At 44.7% G+C, this 25,560-nt stretch overlaps 3 protein-coding genes and 1 non-coding gene across 5 annotated transcripts; all 4 read left to right on the forward strand.

Annotated features, from left to right (window-relative positions):
* Positions 1–2,288: 2,288 nt before the first annotated feature.
* On the forward strand, positions 2,289–2,361 carry Trnar-ccu (transfer RNA arginine (anticodon CCU)). Its single transcript has one exon. It is a non-coding gene; the product is annotated as a tRNA-Arg (tRNA).
* Positions 2,362–6,101: 3,740 nt separating this feature from the next.
* LOC124092231 (olfactory receptor 1F1) lies at positions 6,102–9,327 on the forward strand. Of its 2 annotated transcripts, XM_046443704.1 has the most exons (2): positions 6,102–6,128; positions 8,410–9,327. In XM_046443704.1, the coding sequence occupies exons 1-2, from the start codon at positions 6,102–6,104 to the stop codon at positions 9,325–9,327; spliced, it is 945 nt and encodes a 314-aa protein (XP_046299660.1). The 2 variants fall into 2 exon arrangements, with proteins under 2 accessions (XP_046299660.1, XP_046299669.1); XM_046443713.1 differs by lacking the exon at positions 6,102–6,128 and having other exon boundaries at positions 8,392–9,327.
* An 8,289-nt stretch (positions 9,328–17,616) lies between these two features.
* LOC124093605 (olfactory receptor 1F1-like) lies at positions 17,617–18,552 on the forward strand. The gene has a single exon (XM_046446142.1). The coding sequence runs from the start codon at positions 17,617–17,619 to the stop codon at positions 18,550–18,552; it is 936 nt and encodes a 311-aa protein (XP_046302098.1).
* A 4,630-nt stretch (positions 18,553–23,182) lies between these two features.
* LOC124080064 (olfactory receptor 1361-like) lies at positions 23,183–24,194 on the forward strand. The gene has a single exon (XM_046425933.2). The coding sequence runs from the start codon at positions 23,192–23,194 to the stop codon at positions 24,134–24,136; it is 945 nt and encodes a 314-aa protein (XP_046281889.1). The 5' UTR covers positions 23,183–23,191; the 3' UTR covers positions 24,137–24,194.
* The last annotated feature ends 1,366 nt before the right edge of the window (positions 24,195–25,560 follow it).

The following is a 25,560-nucleotide window of genomic DNA, read 5'->3' on the forward strand; positions in this document are numbered from 1 at the left end:
AAAAATGCTGGATATTAAAAAAATTAAAAGGCTGTCTCTCCCTCTGGAGATAGTCAGCATTCTTCCTTAAATATGTATCTACTTTCAAAAAAAAAAAGAAAAAAAGAAAGAAAGAAAAAGAAGAAAAGAAAAAAAAAAACCCACCTGGCTATATCTTTGAAAAAAATTAAAATACAAAAAACAAAAACAACAACAACAACAAAAAACCAAAGCCTTAACAGTGGTCCAGGACCTTCTCCAGGTGGCCGGGGTCACCTTGAAAAGATGAGTGTGCTGGAAAAGATGAGTGTCCACAGAAATACACTCCATTAGGATCTGGCCACCAGCTTTTTCTGGAAAGTGTCTGGCCTGGGGAAAGGGGTGTCCTAAAGCGTTGGGTCCCTCAAGTGTCTCTCTAGGACTTATGCAGAACATAATCACATCTCAGGCTCACCTCCACTGCACTGCCCCAATGGATTCCAGGGGAGAATTCCTTGCCCAGCATGTTTCTCTGGGGTTTGATCCTTAGCTAAACCACCACCCTCACCATACCCCATCCACCCCCACCCCCCCACCCCCACCCCCCCCAAAAAAAAGGAGAGAAAACAAATGTGTAAGAACCAACCTGGTAAAAATATTGTAGGGCACTTGAAAGTATACCTTAATATAATATATAAGTATACCTTAAGATCCATAATATAAGACTGTCTGTCTTCAAGACAACTGGTATTGTTAAATAGAAGTTTTGTCAATACTGACGTTTGGGGAACCACATTCCCAAACCTTTTTTCTCCCCCTTTTTCCCATGACATGATATACCTTTAGTTAATTATCCTTAATGTGGTGCTGAGGATTGAAACGTGCTAGGCAAGTGCTCTGCCATTGAGCCACGGCCCAAGCTCTCAACCGTTCCTGATTGTGACACAGTCTTGCTAAATCGCTGAGGCTGGCTTATGAACTGCGATCTTCTTGCCCTGGAATCCCTGATTCTGAGCCACCAAACCGGGACATTTTTTTTTTTTTTCAATAATCTGTAAAGACAGATGTGGCTCACCATCGCCAGCCTCTAGTTGTTTTGTCACCTGTTCTTTTGTCTCAGAGTGACCCGTAGAGCCGGTCAGCTCAGGGATCGCTTGTCGTTCTTCCATCTTCCAGGCCCGGACAGGAAAAAGAGGGCCCCAATGAACCAGCTAGTGCTCAGCTTTACCTTCAGCCACCCGAGCTTCTTTTTTCTCCCGCCTTCTGCTGAAACGCAAAGGATTTTAAGTGGTGAGCTGCTGCTCCCTAGATCTCGTCCATAGGAAAGGGAAGCGCGCTCCAACAAGAAGCCAGGGTCCCGGTCCCCTTAAGGACGCTCCCCAGCCTCGCAGGCGCGTGGGTTCTAAATCGCCAAGGCTGACTCTTCCCCAGGGTCAGAAATGTTAATGATATTGGGGTGATGCGAGGAGTGGTCCCTCTGAGGTGCCCAAAAGTTCCCTGAGGCACGCGATCTCGAGCAGCTCCAGATTCTGCTCGGTTTTCACCTCTGGATAAATTACAAGCTACCAAGAGTAAGAAGGGCAGGTTTCCAGCAGATTTTCAGGAGTCGTGCCCACGATGTCGAGGAGATCGCTTTGGGCAACCGCAAGGGGAAGGGCTTTTGTCTGCAGCTCCGCAGCCCCTCGAGCGCGGGTGCCTCAACAGCAAGGTCCGAGGTGAACCTTCGGCACTCCCCCGCCCGGTGTCCCGGGTCAAGCTCTGGGTGTGGCGTCCAGCCTGGGGCTGCGCGCACCCCGCGGCTGAGAAGGCGCCGACATTGGCCTGTGCTGGAGGCTCAGGGGATCCGGTGGGGTCGCCTCCCTATTTCTGCCCGTCCTTCCTAGCGGGGCGCGCTGCTGGGTCTAGGTCAAGCGCTGGACCTGGGGAGCACCGCCTGAGGGCAGCCTAAGGGCCAATGTCCACCGACCAAGCCGGCAGAGACTCATTGCTCGCCGGCTCGTCATCCGAGGGAAAATCCAATGGGCTCGGGAGCCTGGGAGGCCCTCGACAGCGAGTGTCCAGCGGGTGTCGGTAGAGCGGGTGTCCATCGGGTGTCCGTAGGGTGGAGGAGCGAAACGCACCCAGGGAGAGGAGAGCGCGGTCTGCAGCGGAGCTCAGCGGGCGCCCGGCTTCATGTCAAGTTCTCTACTGCATCCTTGGCGACTTGATTTGAGGCTAGAATGTTGTAGGGACTCAGCCAGGTGTTTTTCAATAAACATCCAATCCTGAGCCACTTTAACCACCGGTATGGGTTACTCCTTTCAATATACTCTGAGGATCTTTAACCAGTTGCCCCAGTGGCCTAATGGATAAGGCACTGGCCTCCTAAGCCAGGGATTGTGGGTTCGAGTCCCACCTGGGGTAGTCCAGTTCCTGGTTCCTTTAATGGACCGCTGAAGTTTTGATTTACAAAAACAGGTGAAGGATATTATGGAGTGAAAAAGCAGATAAACCTCCCTTTGAAAAGGACCATTAGAAAGGGAAATCTTTAACCTGAAAATAAACAGCGATGTTCCAATCACAACAATGGCAAGAAAGCAAGCTGGGGCAAAAGCATTCAGAAAATAATAAAAATTGCTGTCAGTTGTAGGTCCCACAGCTACTGTGCAGACTAAGGCAGGAAGGCCAACCTGGGGGCTTAGGGCTTAGTTTCCTGATTGGGATCCTTCACTGAAGGAGTGGGGTGAAAGCTGGGTAACGTTTGTTTCATTAACATTGTTCAGCCTCAGAAAGGAGCGTCAGTGCATCTTGGTTGACTTGGGTGACCCGCAAGCAGTAACTCCAAAGTCCCAGCTCTTTTCTTTGTAAATGTTTGCTGTGAAAGGCTCTCAAACCTCCCTGCCAGATGACTGGAGTGGAGATAAGACTCCAGCCCCTGGAAAAGGAGGCCAAAGGTGGTCAATATCTGTGGAAAGCAGGTGTTGTTCCTGGGACTTTATAGTTTCTGTGGGGTGGGAAGGAACTTCCCTGGGGGAGTCTTGGTGGCAGTCCAGGATTTGGGGCCTAGCAAATTCTGTCCTGATTGGCATGTGACTTAGTGAGCACTCTGGTGTGAGAAAGCCAGGAGTCCTCCCTGAAAGAGGCTCCTGAGGCTCTAGGAAGGGGGTTACAGAGTCTAGGACCAAATTTAGACCAGGTGCCTCTGGGCCACCCTCCCTTGCCCTAAACAGGGCAGGGTGGTTCTTGGAATAGGGGAAAGAATTACCAACCCTAAAAGGAGGGTTAGCGCAGCTTGTGGTTGGGTGAAGCCACCTGCTAGGTTCACCTGGAGGCCTGGAGCTCAAGGTGGGAAGGAATGGAAAGGACAAGCAGCGATGGCCGCTGACCTGGAACCTGCCCCTTTCTTTCTACACCCCTCATTAGGCAAGTGCTATACCACTGAGCCCCCTCCCCCTTTCTGCTTTCTTTTGGGGAGGTACCAGGGATTGAACTCAGGGGCACTAAACCCCTAAGCCATATTTTGTATTTTATTTAGAGACAGGGTCTCACTGAGTTGCTTAGCACCTTCCTGTTGCTGAGGCTGGCTTTGAATTCACAGTCCTCTTGCCTCAGCCTCCGAAACTGCTGGGATTACAGGCATGTGCCACCATCCTTGGCCCCATAGCTACTTCTTTTGATATCATTTTCCTTTTCAGTTTGAAGATCTTCAGTTATTTCCTCTGGCCAATGACTTTCAGTCTTGCCATGATCATTTTGACATGTTTTTCCAGATTATAGTTAGGCAGACTATACATGTCAGGCTACAGTTTGGCTCAGTCAGTATTCAGTCTAGCCCTCCTTCCTTCTCTGCTTTTCCTGTGGAGCCTTACAAGCTAACTATGTGCTTTTCCAGGTTCCCTTGTAGCTAATGACACAACATGACATCCTTTTTCAAGGAATGACATTTAGAAACCAAGATCTGGGTGTTGAGGGTATTCATTGATGTTGAGTTGTCTTTCAGTATAGGTTTTTCCAAGTTCTCTGAACAACTTTCAAAACAGCTTACTAGTTTATCTCTCTGTGCTAAGTTCCTTCTCCAACCCCTTTGCTCAGCCTTGCTGATGAGCTAATGCTAGTGGATTGTGGTTCTGAATTTGGGTTCATGGAGCTTCCTTCCCATATCCATTCTTCAGACCTGATTGGGGAGGCCCTATCCTCACCCACTTAGTTCTGGTGATAATGGACTGTATTTTCGCATGGAATATGTATGTGTTGATCAGCTTTCCACCTCTAGAGTAAATACCTGAGATAGTCAACTTACAAGGAGAAAAGGCTCACAGCTTTGGAGTTGATGATGTATATTGGCTGTGATGAGGGAGCACATCATGGCAGCAGTGTGTGGACTGGATTTATGACCCAGGAGGACCAGAATATCCCACTCTCCCATTCAAAATGGTTGATTCAGGATTGGTCGCATGACCCAAGAAGAGATGATTACAGCATTACCTGAGGTTAATAGGTCAACGTTGGTAGAGAGAAGTTCTACGTGCCCTGTGATTGTTAGTCTAGGAGGATGTAAATTTGAAACAGCTATCTTGCTGCCACGTGGAGAGAGTCTACAGAATGAAATAGAGCAGAAGAAAACAAAGTGGAGAGAGAGAGAAAAACGCAGGGTTTTGGTGTCATTATTCAGGTCCCTGAATTTAGCCCTTCCTGAAACACAAAGGCTTTCTAAGAAGACACTGTACTTTACAATTACGTTAACCAGTAGATTCCATTTCTCCTAAGGCTGATATGGGTTGGTTTTCTATCACTTGCAAATAATGCCTTTGCTATTCTCCCCACTTTATCTTTCATAATTAGTTTTATGGGTTTGTTTTGTGGCCAATTCTGGAGACAGGATAGACAGAACTTGATGTCTAACAGTTTGTGTCTGATGAAGATGTGAAAGCTCATTAAAACCCTGAAGTTTTAGTCTTGAGTTATTGGGAGCCACCACAGAAGATTAGTCAGAGGAACACATGGTTTTCAGAAGACATTACTTAAAGGATTTGACTGCTACTTCTGACTCAAGGGGTGTGTGTGTGTGTGTGTGTGTGTGTGTGTGTTGATACTGAGAATTGAACCCAAGAATGTTTAGCCATTAAGCCACATTTCCAGCCCTTTTTAGATTTTATTTTGAGACAACAACTTGCCGTTGCTTAGGTCCTCACTAAGTTGCTGAGGCTAGTCCTGAACTTGTGATCTTCCTGCCTCAGCCTCCTGCGTAGCTGGGATTACAAGAGTATGCCAATGCACCACAGCAGGTATATGGTTTTTATGACTGACTCTTTAGTGTGTCAATCCAGGAATTTATGACGTATAAGATCAAATGTCTTACGGACATCTTACAGTCAGATCTTGCCTTCAAAACAACTGTAGAGGAAAGTTTGATACCTATTGGAATCAAGAATTCTCATTTCTTCATTGGAGTCCATGTTCCACCAATTTATAAATAGACCCAACAGTGATTCCCATTTCTCATTTATCCCAATTTAAGATATAGAAGAAAAGACTTATCATATGACCCCTTATAAAAATGACTATTGACATATGAAAATAAGTATATGGCACTATTCCCAAATGGTACGTATTTAGCGGAGAGTAAAGGATGCATATATGATTTAATATCTGCAGTCTCTGCTTAGTGACTGGGTCCTAGCCCATCACATTGATGAGGTTAGGAGTTATGAGATGTTCAACAAAAATTATCTCATTGAGTCATCCCAACTCTATGAGGTGAATATTGTCTCTCCACTCTACAGGTGGTGAGATTTTTTAATACAGAATGAAATAGGTGAAGTCACATGTGGTGGTGCATACCTGTGATCCCAGAGACTCAGGCGCTAAAACAGGAGGATCACAAGTTTGAGGCCAGCTTCACCAACTTAGAGGGGCCCTGTCTCAAAAAATAAAAAAGGGCTGGGGATGTGGCTCAGTGGTTAATTGCCCCTAGGTTAAATACTCAGTACCCCTCCTTAAAAGAATGAGATAGGTGGGCTCTCAGGGAGAAAGGAAGAAACTTTTATCAGATGAAGATGGGATCTATGAGCATGACCAGCCATGCTTGTGTCTTCAGTTAGCTGAACAAAACCTGAGCATGTGCTTGCACCAGATCAAGCAGGACAAAAACATAATCTGTTTAAATGTCACCAGATTCAAAGAGCTACACAGTGTTCCTGTGCTGACTTATAGCTGGACTGCTTAACCAGAGAGAAACCACCTGAACCCCCAATATGAAGTGGTCAACAGGGGATTGATCTTCAGGAACGCTTGCCTGGGAACCTGCACTTTGCATCCTGGGAAAGCCCCATGTGGAGTCAGGAAGCACAGTGCTGGGCTGGATGCTCATCTCCTCTAAGAGGCGAGGGGGGCATCTGTTCCCTGCCTTTGGCATGTGTATAACTTTGCTTAGCTAAACTTGAATACATCTTTGCTTGCCTTGCTTTTGACACATCCTGAGATTCTTTTCTGTGGTATAAGTCAAGAATCTGTCTCGGCCAAGTTGAGGTCCCACTGCCTCCTGGAAGGGACCTCCTTGGACCCCTGTGCAAGTAGAGGCTGGTTGCCCAATGGCATGTAATAACTGGTAATGATGGATCTGGAAATTGCACACAGGTCTATGAAAATACAAAAGATATTCTTTTAATCTCACGGTACATTTCCCAATAAGGACACCATCCCAGCTTGAGTGGGAGATACAATACAGAACTGTGAATTTTCTTTAGCATAAGGGTTTCCTCCAAGATTGCATCATTTTCAACGTTGCCAACTACAAGGCAGAAATTACACAATGCAGGTGACACGTCTTTATTGATGGTGTTGGGCCACCAAGAGCCCAAGAGGAGAAGGGACAATTACTCTCCACTTGTCTCTAACAAGGCTCTTAGGGAATATGGCCCTAGTGGCCATGGAAGTTCCTGTAAAGCACTTACCCTGTGACTCTCCTGCATGTCCTTCTTGCACTGGGGCTGAGTGCAGGCACTCCAGCAGCTTCTTCATGCAAACTTAGCCTGAAAACCCCAAGGACAAGTCCCCCTCCCTCAAACCAGTAACTTCTGTCCAGGTCTGAAAAAACAAAGCAAGACCAGGACATCTGGTGACCGTGAGGACAACCATTCTTTCTGGGTAAGAGTCAGATTAGTGGGCCTTCAACAATAATTGCTTGTCAGCAGTGAAGCCTCACAGGACACTCCTCAGTTTTCTTCTTTCCTTCCCCTCTGTCCCTCCCTCTTTAATCCTGTCTCCTTCCTTCCTTCCTTTTTCACTAGGGGGGATTGAACCCAGAGGTACTCTACCACTAAGCTAAACTCTCAGCCCTATTTATTTCTTGTTTTAAGACAGGGTTTTGCTAAGTTGTTGAGGTTGCCCTTGAACTTGTGATCCTCCTGACTCAGCCTCTGGACCGAGTCACTAGGATTCCAGGTGTGTGCCACTGTTCTTGGCCACTTTTTTAAAAAAGTGGAGCCATAAAAATAGCCCTGAGATCATTGGCAGTACCTTATAATCACCCATCATGATCAATATCTGTCTGTTTTTTTTTTTTTTTCTGAGATCCTGACTGGGGAATAGAAATGGGCTATTTATGCCCATACCTCTGCGTCATTTCCACTTAAAATTTACAAGTCAGATTCAGGGACATCAGTGGAAATAGCCAAGAAAGCCTGATTCAGACCTCTTTAAAGTGCTCTGTAAATGTGAGTTCAGAAAGAAGCAGCAATATTATCATTATTACTCCGGCAGCAGTTATCAACTGCTCCTGATCTAATCCTCAGAGCACATGTCAGGAATGTTCAAATATCAGAAGATAAAATGGAGTTATTTTCTCTAAGGCAACAGCACTAATGATATTGATGACACTAATACTCAATGCTAAAAGCTTGGTACATGACATTCTCTAGGAAACCACTTTACATCTTCTCTAGAACTCATTATAAATACTAGAAATTCTATTAATATTCTTCTATCTGTAGTATTTTATCTCACTTCTTAGAAATAAAAGGTGTTGGTAGAAAGTTCAAACAGTACAAATGCTTCACAACAAATCTACGGTCACAACCCCCTGGTGTCCTTCCAGAGACGCTGTCCACTGATCCACAAGGAAATTATTTCATTATTCTAACAAAGGAATAGAGGCCCAAAGAGAGTGGTCACTGGAGAAAACCCAGGGAGCAAAACTCTAATGTCTTACTTAGGTTCCATACTCTCTTCCTGCAATCTTTCTGTGTTTTTTTTTTAAGTTGTGGATGGACCTTTATTTTATTTATTATGTGTGGTGCTGAGCATCGAATCCAGTGCCTTACATATGCCAGGCAAGTGCTGCACCACTGAGCCCAGCCCCAGCCCTGCAATCTTCTTAATTGCCTCATCTTAACTACCACGTCCCAAGCTTTGGGATTTATCCATCTTTGTCTCCAGGTCAAGGTTTCCAGCCCCATGAGAGGCACAAACCAGAGCGTCTCCGAGTTCCTCCTCCTGGGATTCTCCAGGCAGCCCCAGCAGCAGCGGCTCCTCTTCCTGCTCTTCCTGATCATGTACCTGGCCACCGTCCTGGGAAACCTGCTCATCATCCTGGCCATCAGCACGGACTCCCGCCTGCACACCCCCATGTACTTCTTCCTCAGCAACCTGTCCCTTGTGGACATCTGCTTCTCCTCTACCACTGTCCCCAAGATGCTGGCCAATCACATCCTAGGGATGCAGACCATCTCCTTCTCTGGGTGTCTCTCACAGATGTATTTTGTTTTCATGTTTGTGGACATGGACAATTTCCTCCTGGCCGTGATGGCCTATGACCGCTTTGTTGCTGTATGCCACCCCTTACATTACACAACCAAGATGACCCATCGGCTCTGTGCTCTGCTGGTGGCTGGATCTTGGGTCATCGCCAACCTGAACGTCCTCTTGCATACTCTGCTGATGGCCAGGCTCTCGTTCTGTGCAGACAATGCCATCCCCCACTTCTTCTGTGATGTGACTCCCCTCCTGAGACTCTCCTGCTCAGACACACACCTCAATGAGCTGATGATTCTCACTGAGGGCGCCCTGATCATGATCACCCCGTTTGTGTGCATCCTGGCTTCCTACATCCACATCACCTGTGCTGTGCTGAGAGTCCCCTCCGCAAGGGGGAGGTGGAAAGCCTTCTCCACCTGCAGCTGCCACCTGGCTGTGGTCTCCCTCTTCTATGGCACCATCATCGCTGTGTATTTCAACCCCTCCTCCTCCCACTCAGCTGAGAAAGACACTGCAGCCACCGTGCTGTACACAGTGGTGACCCCCATGCTGAACCCTTTCATCTACAGCCTGAGGAACAGGGACTTGAAGGGGGCTCTAAGAAAAGCGGTGGGCGGTAGGACATTTTCTTTGTGACGAGAGAATCAAGAATGAATCTCATTCCAAGCAACTTTGCTCTTTACCACTTGAGTGTGATGCAGCGGTGGTTTGACGCCCAAGCCAAGCTTTTCCTTTTTAGATGGCTATTTGGAACGTCATGCTACATGTGCTTTTGAAATCTGAAATCACTCAGGAAGCTTTTACAGTATCCCAAACCCAAAACTGTGCCAATCAACCAGAATCTCTGGGATGGGGCCCAACAGTGAGATTAAAAAAAAAAAAATCTCTTGTGATTCTAGAATGCAGGCAGAGTGGAGGGTCTACCTCAGCGTCCTTGATTTGTCCTCTATAATAGTCAATCAGAAAGGTTGGTCACAGAAACGGTCACAGGATTAGTTCTGAGATATAGACCAAATACCGCGGAGTGAACTATTAGGACTAAAGGGGGTGATAGCGTTTTGGATGAGACTTAGAGGCCTGATTTGGGGCATGGCTTGAGCTTCAAGGGGTGCAGAAACATGCTTGGGAACCCCAGGCAGCGTCCTGATTGGCGGTCTGATCTTAGAGGCGGGTTTAGCTGTGTGTTCAGGAACCTGCTGAATGGCCGCCTGACCTTAGTTAGGGGTGCTGTGTTGTGTTTGATGTCGGGGAAATAAGCCGATGTTTATTGCTCCCTCTGCGCAGCCCTACAGCCCCGCTCTCCTCTCTAAGTAGCAACTGCAACCGGCGCCTTCAAGAACTAAGTCAAATGGCACCTGCTCCCCTGTGAAGCCCCCTGACTACCCTCTTTCGGTTCTCCCAGCTCAAGTATTCTTTGACTTATTCTGTCTCCTCCACAAGGGCTTTCTGTGGATTCCCATTCCCTCAGGCCCAAATGCATCTCCTGCGCCCGTGGTATCTCCAAGTGTTGGCGCAGCTCCTAGACCAAGGACAATGATCATCTTCAGTTGAAAAACAAAAACAAACTAATGAGTATTGTTGACTTTATTTTTATTGTGGTGGAACCTAGCGTCTAGCATGTGCTAGGCAGGTGCTCCACCACTGAGCTACACCGCCAGCCCTTTTTATTTTTAGACAGGGGTTGGTGAGTTGGCCAGGCTAGCCTCAAGCTTGCAATCCTCCACCCTTAACCTGAGCAGTTGGGCTACAGGCACGAGGCACTGTGCTTAGCCTGCCTTAACTTTTTATTTATTTATTTATTTATTCATTTATTTTTTTATATTTTTAATTTTTTATTGTGGGTTGTTCAAAACATTACAAATTTCTTGACATATCATATTCCACACTTTGATTCAAGTGGGTTATGAACTCCCACCTTCACCCCATACACAGATTGCAGAATCACATCAGTTACACATCCATTGATTTACATATTGCCATACTAGTGTCTGTTGTGCTCCGCTGCCTTTCCCATCCTCCACCCTCCCCCCTCCCCACCTCTCCCCTCCCCTCCCCTCCTCTCTCTCTACCCCCTCCACTGTATAACCCTGAGGGTCTCCTTCCATTTCCATGAAATTTCCCTTCTCTCTCCCTTTCCCTCCCACCTCTCATCCCTGTTAAATGTTAATCTTCTTCTCCTGCTCTTCGTCCCTACTCTGATCTTAGTTACTCTCCTTATATCAAAGAATACATTTGGCATTTGTTTTTTAGGGATTGGCTAGCTTCACTTAGCATAATCTGCTCTAATGCCATCCATTTCCCTGCAAATTCTATGATTTTGTCATTTTTTAATGCAGAGTAATACTCCATTGTGTATAAATGCCACATTTTTTTTATCCATTCGTCTATTGAAGGGCATCTAGGTTGGTTCCACAGTCTTGCTATTGTGAACTGTGCTGCTATGAACATCGATGTAGCAGTGTCCCTGTAGCATGCTCTTTTTAGGTCTTTAGGGAATAGACCGAGAAGGGGAATAGCTGGGTCAAATGGTGGCTCCATTCCCAGCTTTCCAAGAAATCTCCATACTGCTTTCCAAATTGGCTGCACCAATTTGCAGTCCCACCAGCAATGAACAAGTGTACCCTTTTCCCCACATCCTCGCCAGCACTTGTTGTTGTTTGACTTCATAATGGCTGCCAATCTTACTGGAGTGAGATGGTATCTTAGGGTGGTTTTGATTTGCATTTCTCTGACAGCTAGAGATGTTGAGCATTTTTTCATGTACTTGTTGATTGACTGTATGTCCTCCTCTGAGAAGTGTCTGTTCAGGTCCTTGGCCCATTTGTTGATTGGGTTGTTTGTTCTCTTATTGTCTAATTTTTTGAGTTCTTTGTATACTCTGGATATTAGGGCTCTATCTGAAGTGTGAGGAGTAAAGATTTGTTCCCAGGGTGTAGGCTCCCTATTTACCTCTCTTATTGTTTCTTTTGCTGAGAAAAAACTTTTTAGTTTGAGTAAGTCCCATTTGTTGATTCTAGTTATTAACTTTTGTGCTATGGGTGTCCTATTGAGGAATTTGGAGCCCGACCCCACCGACTGTAGATCGTAGCCAACTTTTTCTTCTATCAGACGGCGCGTCTCTGATTTGATATCAAGCTCCTTGATCCATTTTGAATTCACTTTTGTGCATGGCGAGAGAAAGGGATTCAGTTTCATTTTGTTGCATATGGATTTCCAGTTTTCCCAGCACCATTTGTTGAAGATGCTATCCTTCCTCCATTGCGTGCTTTTAGCCCCTTTATCAAATATAAGATAGTTGTAGTTTTGTGGATTGGTTTCTGTGTCCTCTATTCTGTACCATTGGTCCACCCGCCTGTTTTGGTACCAGTACCATGCTGTTTTTGTTACTATTGCTCTGTAGTATGGTTTGAAGTCTGGTATCGCTATACCGCCTGATTCACACTTCCTGCTTAGCATTGTTTTTGCTATTCTGGGTCTTTTATTTTTCCATATGAATTTCATGATTGCTTTCTCTATTTCTACAAGAAATGCCTTTGGGATTTTGATTGGCATTGCATTAAACCTATAGAGAACTTTTGGTAATATCGCCATTTTGATGATGTTAGTTCTGCCTATCCATGAACAGGGTATATTTTTCCATCTTCTAAGATCTTCTTCTATTTCTCTCTTTAGGGTTCTGTAGTTTTCATTGTATAAGTCTTTCACCTCTTTTGTTAGGTTGATTCCCAAGTATTTTATTTTTTTTGAAGATATTTTGAATGGAGTGGTTGTCCTCACTTCCATTTCAGAGGATTTGTCGCTGATATACAGGAATGCCTTTGATTTATGCGTGTTGATTTTATATCCTGCCACTTTGCTGAATTCATTTATTAGCTCTAATAGTTTCTTTGTAGAGCCTTTTGGGTATGCTAGGTATAGAATCATATCATCTGCAAATAGTGATAATTTAAGTTCTTCTTTTCCTATTTTTATGCCTTTAATTTCTTTCGTCTGTCTAATTGCTCTGGCCAGTGTTTCGAGAACTATGTTGAACAGAAGTGGAGAGAGAGGGCATCCCTGTCTTGTTCCAGATTTTAGAGGGAATGCCTTCAGTTTTTCTCCATTCAGAATGATGCTAGCCTGAGGCTTAGCATAGATTGTATTTATTTATTTTTAATATTTATTTTTCAGTTTTCGGTAGACACAACATCCTTATTTTATTTTTACGTGGTGCTGAGGATCGAACCCAGCGCCCCGTGCATGCCAGGCGAGCGCGTTACCGCTTGAGCCACATCCCCAGCCCCCTGCCTTAACTTTTAAAATGGACATTCTTTAAAAGTTTTTAAACTCTCCTCATTGAAAATAGAATTTTTGATATTTGAAAGGTAATACTCACTGGCAGTGGCTGGATTCCCAGTACTTGGGAGGCTAGAGGCAGTAGAATCATTTGAGCCCAGGAGCATTCTAGGCTAGCATGGGAATACTAGCAAGACCCCTTGTCAAAAATGGAAAGAGTAGAGACGAGAGGAAAAGAAAAAGGAGAAGAGAGAGTGAAAGGAGAGGGATGGGGAGGGAGGGAGGGAGGAGGGAACAGAGGAAAGGAGGAAGCAAACACACACTGAAACAACAAAGTCATAACATGAATTTAAATTAAACTGGCTCCTATTGCTCAAAGAATACTGAAGTTCTATACTGGGAATATAGTTGAAGGAAGCCGAATGCAATTTATCCACATAATTTTGGGCTTTTATTCTCCACTTCCTTCTTCCTTCCTCAGTAAAGCTTTAGGAATGTGATTTTGGTGGACATGGTATTCCCTCGCTTGGACACATTGTAACCTCTCCATTCCCAAGGGAACAATTTCATCTGTTTCTGGAATATCATGATGCTGCTGCATGCTTCCTTGTGTGAGAGCTCTGTGTTCCTATTTGCCACAGGAAGCCTGAGTGACCTATTTCTTCAGCTTGGAGCAAAAATAAACATCACCATCCTTTCTTGCTTGTTCTTTATTTCTGCCCAACCTCACTTGCCATTACTGGCAGGGAACCAGTGCCTCCCTCTTGGAATTAAAGCACCCAGAACTCAGTCAAGGGAGTCAAGAGCACTGCTTTATCCCACCAGGGGGAGAGAGAAAGTCCAGTAGGAAAGGGGGAGGGAGGGGGAGAGAAAGGAACACACTATGAATGAGAGAACACTGGAAATTGAGTGCACCTACTGGTTTGGTCTGATGATCTGGTAGCACATAAGGCAGCTCCTGAAGCTAGATCTTGTTGGGTCTGCTGTGTCCTGTCCACTGCAGTGTTGATGTCCATGACCTACATTCCTAGGAGCCCACACAAGACCCACTTAAGGTTCAGGTTACTGCTATTTGCATTCAAATTCCCTTTATCCTCTATTAATAACTGAGTAGGGGCCATGGTGGATACACCCACCCATGGTGGATAACCCCACTGGGTCTCGGCAGCTTTCCCCATGAGTGCTAACTTCAGGGTTGCCTTTCTTCCTTTGCAACCTCCTCTGTGTTTTGGGGGTCTCTTTATGTGGAACAGACATCTATCAAACTTTTTTTTCCCTGCGATAAATCTATATCTATAAAATAGAATTCAAATAGGTATCTATGAAGATTGGAAGATTCAGAGACCTTGTTTTCCTCTTGATTCATTTATTTGTAAACTCTAATAACTAACATTCAGTTATGTGTTCATAGCTTTTACCTTTTGAGTTACTGTTGGTTTTGGACTGCATAGGAATTCATGAATGTTATACACTCACTCTGGGTTTGATCTTCTCGTGGTGGAAGATCTTTGTCCTCTGTCATCTTTTTTTTCCCTCTGAAAGCATGCTTTGTTTAGTGACAGTATTCCTAGCTCTACCTCATTTTGGCTTGTGTTGCTTCTTAGACTTTCTGAAAGAGATTACTTGGATGAAAGGTTCTTTCCTGCTGAATCAGGATCTTCTTTTCAAAAAAGCTTTCAGGGGCTGGGGTTGTAGCTCAGTGGTAGAGTGCTTGCCTTGCATGCGTGAGGCCCTGGGTTCAATCCTCAGTACCACATAAAATTTTTTAAAAAAAGAATAAAAATAAAGATTAAAAAAAAAAGCTTTCAGTGCATGAGAATACACCGTACTCCTAGAAAGAGCAGTCTGTAATGGACACCTCTGTTCCCTACTACAAACAAAAAAAACCCCATAACACTTTGTGAGTGTAAATTGCTACATGTTTGGTGGGAGACAGTTCTCCAGGTTCTCTGGCTGTTCTGTATGTTTTGTGAACAGAGGCAACAGTTGCTTTTAGATGTTCTCTTTAAGGATGTTTGTGCAGTGAGTAGAGTGTGGCGGAGCCTCTAAGCTGCTCGATCTTTTCCACTCTAATTCCAGATATATTACTTGCTTTTCCCCAAAGAGGCAAGGCTATTTTGTGGGCTCATCTATTTCCCTTTGCCTAGAACACCCTCCCCCATTTTTCTCCCTTCCTCATCTCCCCTGTATGGAAATCTCCCTTTCAAGTTTAAGACTCCACTCAAGTCCTTTCTTAACCTTCTGCACGTACCCCCAGTGGGGACAGTTACCCTTTGCTTTTTGCTAACGAGGAGCCCTGAAAAATGCTGCTGGGCGGATGCCTTGGGCAACGCTACTATGTGTGTTGGATCTTAAACATCCACAAAGGCTCATATGGGGAAGGCATGATTCAGCAGATGGCGCTGTTGGACAGTGGTAAAATCTTTAGGGGAGGGCCTCATAGAAGGAAGTTTGGTCACCAGGGGCATGTCCTTGAAGAAAATATTGGGATCCTGGCCTCTTCTTCTCTATTTCTCTTCCCAGATACCACAGAGTGACAGGCTTTGCTCTGCCACATGCTCCCTGTCCTATAGGCTGAAAGCAGCAAGACAAAAAGACCATGGACAGACCTTTCGGAATCCATGAGCCAACATAAATATTTTCTCCTTTCAGTTGATTTTATCAGGTATTTTGTTACAGTGCCAGAAAGCTGACTAGTATAGCAAAAAAAAAAAAAAAAAAAAAAAAAAAAAAAACTCTTTTTGGGCTGGAGTTGTAGCTCAGTGATAAAGCGCTTGCCTAACACATGTGAGGCACTGAGTTTGATCCTCAGAGCCACATATGAATAAATAAATAATAAGGATATTGTGTTCATCTACAACTAAAAATATTTTAAAAAGCTATTTTCATGAAAGACTTTCTTCCTAGATGCTAGGATTTTTAGTGGTAGATGATTCTCAGCTTTCAGACTAATCTGGATATCATCTTGCAAAATCTAAGCTCACAACTTCCTTCCCAGGTAGATCAATGCCAAGGTTCAATTGCCAGTTTTCAACACCCCAGCTGAACAACTCCACAGTGCCCCACTCACCCCACTGAGCCGGTGTTGACCAGGGGTTTCCATTACAAGTAAAGAGTAAACTATGAGACATCCGAAAGACATCTACTCCAGAAGCCTGAAGTTTGTAAACTATAGTGTGCCGTGTTATTACAGAGACAGCCTGTCAGGGTTAGGCTGCCCTTTATCTCAAACATGTTCAAAGACTAAGCCCATCTAAGTCATGTGTTCTTACTATTCCCATTTTCCAAGTGGAGAAGATATGGTGTCAGTAATCTTCCTCCGAAGGTGTACAGACATAGGAAACAAGAATTGCAAAAAAACAGGAATACACCCATGACTGAATGAAGAAAGGGGATAAACAACTAATTTGCACATCAGTGGGCACAGACTCACATCACCCAAGTAATGAGGCTTGAAGTCCCAAGGGATTTCATACAGATTTGTCTATATCTTATGAATTCATTTCTAATATCTTTAGTTTTTGACCAAAGAATTACATCTAAATTTTTTTTTTTGATACTGGGGATTGAACTCAGGGGCACTTGACCTCTGAGCCACATCCCCAGCCCTATTTTGTCTTTTCTTTAGGGACAGGGTCTCACTGCGTTGCTTAGTGCCTTGCTTTTGCTGAGGCTGTCTCAGCTTCCTGAGCCACTGGGATTACAGGCGTGTGCCACCACTACCGTGCCCGGCTACCTCTAAACTTTGATGATAATCTTTGTCATCATTGTTGGGTCCAAAGGGGCTGAGAAAGTAGGTGGCACAATTATTCTCTGCTTGTCTCTAACAAGACTCTTTGGGAATCTGGTCCCAGTGGCCAAGAGGCTTCTGTAAATGCTTGCCCTGAGATTGCCCCACACAGCATTCCTGCAGGAAAGACTAAGTCCACGAATATCTGTTCCTCACTCATTCAGGACCTGCTGACATTTCCAAGACCCCAGTCTCTACAAAACAGAGCAGCACTAGCCAGTCATGTCAAGGTAAAGAGAAACAGGTAGCCATAGTTCCAAGCTCCCTGGTAAGGTCGCAGTAGTGGAGATATAAATATTTGTTTAAAGACATGGACTTCTTTCAGGAACCTCATTTGTCACATCTGACAGAAAAAGGAAGTAGTAGAGTCGTCCTGACTTCATTGGCTGTCACTTGAGAGAAACTCATTAATAACAAGCCATTTCTTTTGCTTCTTTATGAGCTACGAAGGGTGGTGGACAGAGAATGAGAAATGTAAGCAAAGACACACAGTCTGAGATTCTGTGCTTTTTTGGCGTTAAATATACAAAACAAGGGGATGGGGCTGTAGCTCAGTGGTAAAGTGCTTGCCTAGAACCTGTGATGCACTGGTTTCGATCCTCAGCACTGCATAAAAATAAATAAAGAAAGGTATTGTGAAAAAAAATTCTTTAAAAACTATTCAAAACAAGAATCAGCAAGTCAAATAGGAAGAGCATTGGAGTGGAGTGTTGGAAACTGTACATGCTGGGTGGGGTTCACCCTATTTTAGCAACTCTGAACAGATTTGCAAATGTGGGCCTGCCTGGAAACTGATCACATCCTAAACATCCTTATGTAGGTTTTGAATTTGCTGTTGTCTCTTTATCTGGGTTCAGACCATGAGAGGCACAAACCAGAGCGTCTCCGAGTTCCTCCTCCTGGGACTCTCCAGGCAGCCCCAGCAGCAGCGGCTCCTCTTCCTGCTCTTCCTGATCATGTACCTGGCCACCGTCCTGGGAAACCTGCTCATCATCCTGGCCATCAGCACGGACTCCCACCTGCACACCCCCATGTACTTCTTCCTCAGCAACCTGTCCCTTGTGGACATCTGCTTCTCCTCCACCACTGTCCCCAAGATGCTGGCCAATCACATCCTAGGGACGCAGACCATCTCCTTCTCTGGGTGCCTCACACAGATGTATTTTCTCTTTGGACTTACTGACATGGACAATTTCCTCCTGGCCGTGATGGCCTATGACCGCTTTGTTGCTGTATGCCACCCCTTACATTACACAACCAAGATGACTCACCGGCTCTGTGTCCTGCTGGTGGCAGGATCTTGGGTCATCGCCAACCTGAATGCTCTGCTGCACACTCTGCTGATGGCCAGGCTCTCGTTCTGTGCAGACAATGCCATCCCCCACTTCTTCTGTGATGTGACTCCCCTCCTGAGACTCTCCTGCTCAGACACACACCTCAATGAGCTGATGATTCTCACTGAGGGCGCCCTGATCATGATCACCCCGTTTGTGTGCATCCTGGCTTCCTACATCCACATCACCTGTGCTGTGCTGAGAGTCCCCTCCGCAAGGGGGAGGTGGAAAGCCTTCTCCACCTGCAGCTGCCACCTGGCTGTGGTCTCCCTCTTCTATGGCACCATCATCGCTGTGTATTTCAACCCCTCCTCCTCCCACTCAGCTGAGAAAGACACTGCAGCCACCGTGCTGTACACAGTGGTGACCCCCATGCTGAACCCTTTCATCTACAGCCTGAGGAACAGGGACTTGAAGGGGGCTCTAAGAAAAGCGGTGGGCGGGAGGATAGGGTCTTACTGATGAAAGCACCATGGAGCTATCTATCATTCCCAGGCCCAAAGATCTTTGTCAACTCATCAAAATGTAGTGATCTATTTCTCAAAGTTTTTTCAAAGAAGTTGGTATAATACACTCAGTGAGTTCTGATTTAACTTCAACACTGCTATCCTACATAGGTAAAGATATTTGTTTCTAATTCCTGTGCTTTAAATGCTTTTACAGAAAAGTCAAGCATTTCCTTGCTAAATGCTGTCCCTCTGACAATCTACACAGTACACACACATTTTTTTTTACTCCCTTTTGAAAATGCTCTCAGAATTGACAACACTGGTTTTCAGTCCTGGCTGTATGTTAGTAACATCTGAGGAGCTTTGAAAATATCTATTTGATGCTTAGCCAAACTTCAGCCAGTTAAATTAGAATCTCTGGGTGAGTCCTGGTGATAGTGTTTTCCTTCCAGTTCCCCAGAGATTCTAACATGGTTTTTGAGTTGATCATCATGCTGCTGTGGATGTCTCTTAGGATTGCTTGCGAGAAAGAGTGAGTCCGGAAACCCTCAAGGTGAGGTCTGATGCGTGTGAACCCAACAGAGGTAAAAAATAGAGCCCCTAGAAGTTCTCTGTGGGGCAAAACACTGTGTTGAAAGGCTGGTAGTTTGGCCATAGTCACAATCGTGGTTCTCACTTAGAATCTGAAGCCACCTCACAATAGTGTCTCATCCTCCAATTTGACCATCTTACTCAGTGGAGGCATATTTAGCAAAATATACACCTTTGATTCAAGGGGAAAAGCATCATTTGCTGTTTTGCCCATCCAGGATGTCTTCCTTTCCATGGAGCAAACCCTCCCTGGACCTCCAGGACCCAAGCCACTGTCTCCTGTTCTTTGAAGCCTTTGCCAGTTCTCCTGGGCTGAGACTTTCATTCCCTTTTCCAACTCCCCAAGAAAACTACTCTTTGAGTTACTGTACATGTGAGGCCATCTAGTCTGCTATGGCTCCTTCCTCTTCCCTTTCCTGCTTCATCTTCAAGGTCCTCTCAAAGATGTAATCTTAGGACTCAGACACATTGTGCACCATGGGTGCCCCATGCAACGCGTGGCTCCAACACAAATCACACATGTGACCTATTTTTAGTGAATAGATGAATGAACAAATACCATCTTTCAATTTGACATACTTAAGTGAGCAAGAGGCTTTAAAATTATATGTGGCAATTGAAATATGATATTTGCACATTGTAAAATATTTCAGAAAGCTTAAGGAAGAAAATTAAAGTAACTTGTAAAATACCGTTAAAAGCACATGAAAATAATTTTCACTTAAGTTGACTTCAAGTTGGCTACAAATTGTCTACTGTCTTGCATTCTGATTTTTTACCACTGATCACTTCCCAAGTCATCTAACACCTTAATAATGTGATGTGTATGGTTGTCTGGTATTTCATAAGGTGGATTGTATTATAACTTGTTTGGCTAATTCCCAACTTTGAGCAGATTCAATTCCCCACAAGTGTAAATTACACTGCAGCAAACATCAGGCTTACAGAACTCTGCATCTATTAACATTTCCTTCCTTCCGAATACTGGGAATTGAACCCAGGAGTACTTTATTGCTGAATACAACCCCAATCCTTTTTATTTTTTACCTTGAGACAAGATCTCTCCATATGTTGCCCCGGCTGACCTTGAACTTGCAATCCCCCTGCCTCAGGCTTCTGAGTAGTTGGGATTACAGGAATCTGGTTCCTTTACTATTTCTATAGATAACTGGTGTGATCCACTTCAACAGCAGGGGAGGAAATTGGGTCACATTCCTGTTATTTCCATGAAATCACACTGGCCTTTATTATCACAGAGTCCTGTTTCTTCCTCTTGTTGACAGAGGATCTCAGTTACCCAATGGTGTCAGCCATGTCCAAAGTTCACAAATGTCATATATTCATTCTCTTGTGCATATACTGCCTTTGTCTTTTTAGTCCATTCTCTGCTGGAATTCTAATATTTCATAATAAAGTCTCTACCTGGGCTGTCGTGGTTTGGGTTTGCCCGGCATTCTCCTACATCTTCCATCTAATGTTGCTAGATTGTGTGAATTGAGAAATTGGTCTTTTCCCAGGGTGTGGGGGTTAATGTATCTACTTCTATTAGAGGGGTAAAATTGGAGTCCAGACCCTTTTCTGAAAATAAGATTCCTCTACCTTGGGAAACAAAGCACATCCAAACCACACATAACACCATCTTTCACAGTACTGCTGGCTGGGAATCCCGACATGGAGCAGGGCCTCTGCTCTACAGCTGGTGGCTCTGGTTCTTTTACCCTGAAGAGGCATGAAAAGGCACCATGGGGCTGGTGCCCACCAAACCCAGGCACCTGGAAGGTCCTAGGAGTCCTCCCCACTCCACTGCTCTGGGTCCTTTAGGTATCTGCCCTTTCTAGTTAGCACAGGTCATGGAGGTATTCTGGACTCCTATTTTCTGTTTTTCCAGAATAGTTCTGAAGGAACTGAAGGCCCAATGTCCAATCTGGATATCCTTAAAAGGGTGAAATTGGCCAGGAGCTGGCAGTGCATGAACCCAGGTTGTTGGGCTCTTCTTGGAGTAAGGGCTCCTCTTGTTCCCTTGCTTCCTCTCTTACCACATGAGCTCTTCTTTGTGTGCTGTGCCTCACTCTTCCACATTCTCATCTCTTATTCTGATGTGTGTGTGTGTGTGTGCATGTATATTATGCATGTGTGTGTATGTGCATGCGTATTATGTGTGTGTGTGCGCGCGCGTGCATGCATGTATTTTGCTCTTATCTATGGGTTTTGCTCCTTCAGCTGTGAGTCAGCCTGGAGAAAGTTGCAAGCCTCTGGATTTACATGTACAGCCCAAACTCCACTGATCATGACTTGGCAGCCCTCAGTCCAAGTCCAAGTTTCCCCAGTCCAATCATCAATCCCCACTGGGGAGGGTGTGAGGGAGTATAAATCAGGCTTCTGGAGTCCATGCCTCTGAAGACCTGTAGATTAGGCTGGGAAGTCATCTCAAGAGAAGTTTACTCCAGGAGCATTGTTATGGTGTGGATATGAAATGAACCCCAAAGACTCATATGCTGAAGGTTTGGTTCCCAGTGCAGCAATGAACAGAGGTGGGACTTTTGGGAAGTGGTTGGATCATGAGGGCTCTAGCTTCATCAGTGGATTAATCCATTAGGGGATTAAATCTGAATGGATTATTAGGAGGCAATGGACACTTTAGAAGGTTGGGCCATGCGTTGGAAGAAGTAGGTCATTGGTGGCATGCCCTGGAAGTGTATTTCATATCTGTAGCCCCTTCTTCTCTTTCCCTCTCTGCTTCCTGGTGCCATGAGCGGAACAGCTTTCTTCTGCCCCATGCCCTTCCACCACCATGTTCTGCCTCATCTCAGGCTCAAAGCATTGAAGTCAACCAACCATGGACTGAAACCTCTGAAACCAGGAGATAAAACAAACCTTTCCTTCTTTTAGCTGTTTATGTCAGGTATTTTGGTCAGTGAGGAAAAGCTGATTAACACAAGCCTGGGGTTCCTCAATTATAGCATGCTATGCTCTCCTGATAATCTCCCCCAAATACAAAAAGGTTACCCTTTATCCGAAATGCTTTGAAGAACCAAGCCCAATTCTGTAATGCTACCCCTCCCACTCCTTCAAGTCGCTTATCTGCAAATGTGTCACCAACTTTACATAGTAAAGAACCAGATATGAAAAATTTAAAAGGGCATTTAATTCAGACAACATTGCAAAATCTTATTCAAGATAAGAAAATAAGTAGAAAAATCTATTAATTATGGACTCTTCAGCAAGATGATGAAATTGGAGGTCCCAGGGAATTTTTTCCACCCAGATTGCTTTATCAAGTTTCAGGAGTTAGATGGTACATTTTGTCACTGTTTCTGGTCCACAGACGCCAGGAAGTAGATGGGCAATTACTTTCTGTTTGTCTCTAATGAGACTCTCAGGGAGTCTAATCCCAGTGGCCATGGATGCTACTGTAAATACCTGTCTGGTTTCCCCAGATGGACTCCCTGCATGGAGGGATAAGCCTATGAATATTTGCTCCTCATTCACCCAGAACCTGCCTGTATTTCTCAGTCTTTCTAATTCTTAGAATAAAGAGAAACATTGACCAGCAACTCCAAGGTGACTTATGGGATAGCAATCGCTTTGACCCCTCTAGGTACTAGCCTAACAGGGAAGATGTTAATATTTCTTTACTAATGAGTGATGTTCTCTGAGGCCTCCCTTGCTAAATGTTCCATTTAGGAAGAAATAGCAAGGACCACGTGTCCATTGGCTGGAACTTGAGGTAAACACAGTAACAATCAGCTGTTTTTCTTGTCCCTGTGAGCTACCAACCTGTGGGGGAAAGCCTGGGAACATTAACAGAGACCAACCTAAAAGCAGAGAAGGGCTGTGAATGTTGTTTTTGTTATATTTTGTAAAACAAAAGGAAGAGTCCAGTGGGAGCAGCACCATGTAGGACTGAGAGTTGGAAGCTCAAGGTGTAGAAACAAAATCTGGAATCAGCAATTCTAATACAGGTTTCCTTAACATGACCAAGGCTGGAGCATGACTTGTTATATCTAACCCTCAGCTTCTGTTTCTGACCTGTTTCTCTTCTCTGCAGCTGGGCTCAGACCATGAGAGACTCAAACCAGTCGAGCGTCTCTGAGTTCCTCCTCCTGGGACTCTCCAGGCAGCCCCAGCAGCAGCGGCTCCTCTTCCTGCTCTTCCTGATCATGTACCTGGCCACCGTCCTGGGAAACCTGCTCATCATCCTGGCCATCAGCACGGACTCCCGCCTGCACACCCCCATGTACTTCTTCCTCAGCAACCTGTCCCTTGTGGACATCTGCTTCTCCTCCACCACTGTCCCCAAGATGCTGGCCAATCACATCCTAGGGATGCAGACCATCTCCTTCTCTGGGTGCCTCACACAGATATATTTTCTTTGTGTGTTTGCTGACATGGACAATTTCCTCCTGGCCGTGATGGCCTATGACCGCTTTGTTGCTGTATGCCACCCCTTACATTACACAACCAAGATGACCCATTGGCTCTGTGTCCTGCTGGTGGTCGGATCTTGGGTCATCGCCAATCTGAATGCTCTGCTGCACACTCTGCTGATGGCCAGGCTCTCGTTCTGTGCAGACAATGCCATCCCCCACTTCTTCTGTGATGTGACTCCCCTCCTGAGACTCTCCTGCTCAGACACACACCTCAATGAACTGACAATTCTTTTTGAAGCAGGGCTATTAATGATAGCTCCATTTATTTGCATCCTGGTGTCATATATTCTTATTGTTTACACTGTGCTGAGAGTCCCCTCCACAAGGGGAATGTGGAAAGCCTTCTCTACCTGCAGCTCCCACTTGGCTGTAGTTTTTCTCTTCTATGGCACCATCATATCTTTGTATTTCATCCCTTCCTCCTCCCACTCAGCTGAGAAAGACCCTGCAGCTGCTGTGATGTACACAGTGGTGACCCCCATGTTGAACCCTTTCATCTACAGCCTGAGGAACAGAGACTTGAAAGGGGCCCTTAAAAAAGTGCTTACCATGAAACTTTTATCTACTCAAAAATAAGAACTTCAGGCTGCTCTCTTCCTCTCCTTTTCTTCCCCTTTGGGCACCCCCCCCCCCAATAAATCTCTTGGTTGAAAAAAAAATAAGAGCTTCAAAAATCATGGAGGGAACAAACTTGTTAAGAAAATCCTTTCCATTTTTTTCTACTGTGGGAAACTTAGTGTTTGTCTTTTGTAAGTGAAACATTAACTGTCTTGGAAGAATAAAAGCCTTGATTTAGACTTTTTTCTTTTTTTTTCAATACTGGATGAAATCCAGGGCCTCATGAGTGCTCAGCAAGTGCTCCACCATGGAACTAGAGCCCCAGCCCTTCTTATTTTTTGAGACAGGGTTTTTCTAAGTTTCTGAGGCTGGATTTGAACTCTTCATCTTCCTGCCTCAGCCTCCCAAGCTGTTGGGATTAGGCGTGCACCATCATGCCCAGCTTCAGTAGTTATTTCTTTAAATATTTTCCCCCTCCTTCTAGTACTCCTATGCGTATTTGGTGCATTTAATGTTGTCTTCATTTCTTTGAGGTTCTGTTCATTTTTCTCTGTTCTTCATCTTGCATAATCTTTAATTACTTCACCTTCAAGTTTGCTAATTCTTCCTTCCATCAGTTTATTATGGTTTGGATGTGGAATGTCCCCCAAAGGCTCATATGTTGAGGGTTTGGTCCCCAGCTCATGACACTATTAGGAGGTGGTAGAGACTGTAGGTGGGCCTAGCTAGAGAAAGCAGGTAACTGGGAACACACCTGGGAAGAGTTTATTTTGTCCTAGGCCCCTTTCTTTTCTCTCCCTCTGCTGGCTGCCATGAGGTGAGCAACTCTGCGCCACCATGTGCTCCCTACCTCGATGTTCTGTCTTACCACAAGCCCACAGCAATGGGACCAGACAACTATGAACTGAAGCCAATGAAAATGAGCCAAAATAAATCTTTCCTCCTTTAAGGTGATTTTTTTCAGGTATTTTGTCACAGTGATGGAAAACCATCCAATACATAGTCCAAATCTGTCGAGCCCTGCATTGAATTTTTAATTTATTATACTTTCCACCTCCAGAATTTCCATTTGGCTCTTTTTTTCACCTTTTCTATTTCCTTATCCCCTATTTCATGTGGTATTGTCATTGTACTTTTATTTACTTATTTAATCACACTACCCTTTAGTTTTGTGAACATTTTAATAACTATCACTTTGAAATATTTTTGGTAAATCTGATACCAGGTCACTCTCACAGGCAATTTCTGGTCCTGCTCTTTTGGTGTGTGGGTCATAATCTTCTGGGGTGTTTGTTTGTTGGCATATTTTCTACTTTTTTGTTGTTGTTGTTGTTGGAACTAGACATTTTAAAAGATATGTTGTAGCATCTCTGGGTACTTCTCCCTTCTCCTCAGGGATTTGTTCTTGTTATTTGCTTGTTTGTTTATTTAGCAACAGCTAG

The sequence above is a fragment of the Marmota monax genome, unplaced genomic scaffold (assembly GCF_021218885.2).
Source record: "Marmota monax isolate L192 unplaced genomic scaffold, Marmota_monax_Labrador192_F-V1.1 WCK01_AAM20220418_F8-fsc00035, whole genome shotgun sequence".
Lineage (NCBI taxonomy): Eukaryota > Metazoa > Chordata > Mammalia > Rodentia > Sciuridae > Marmota > Marmota monax.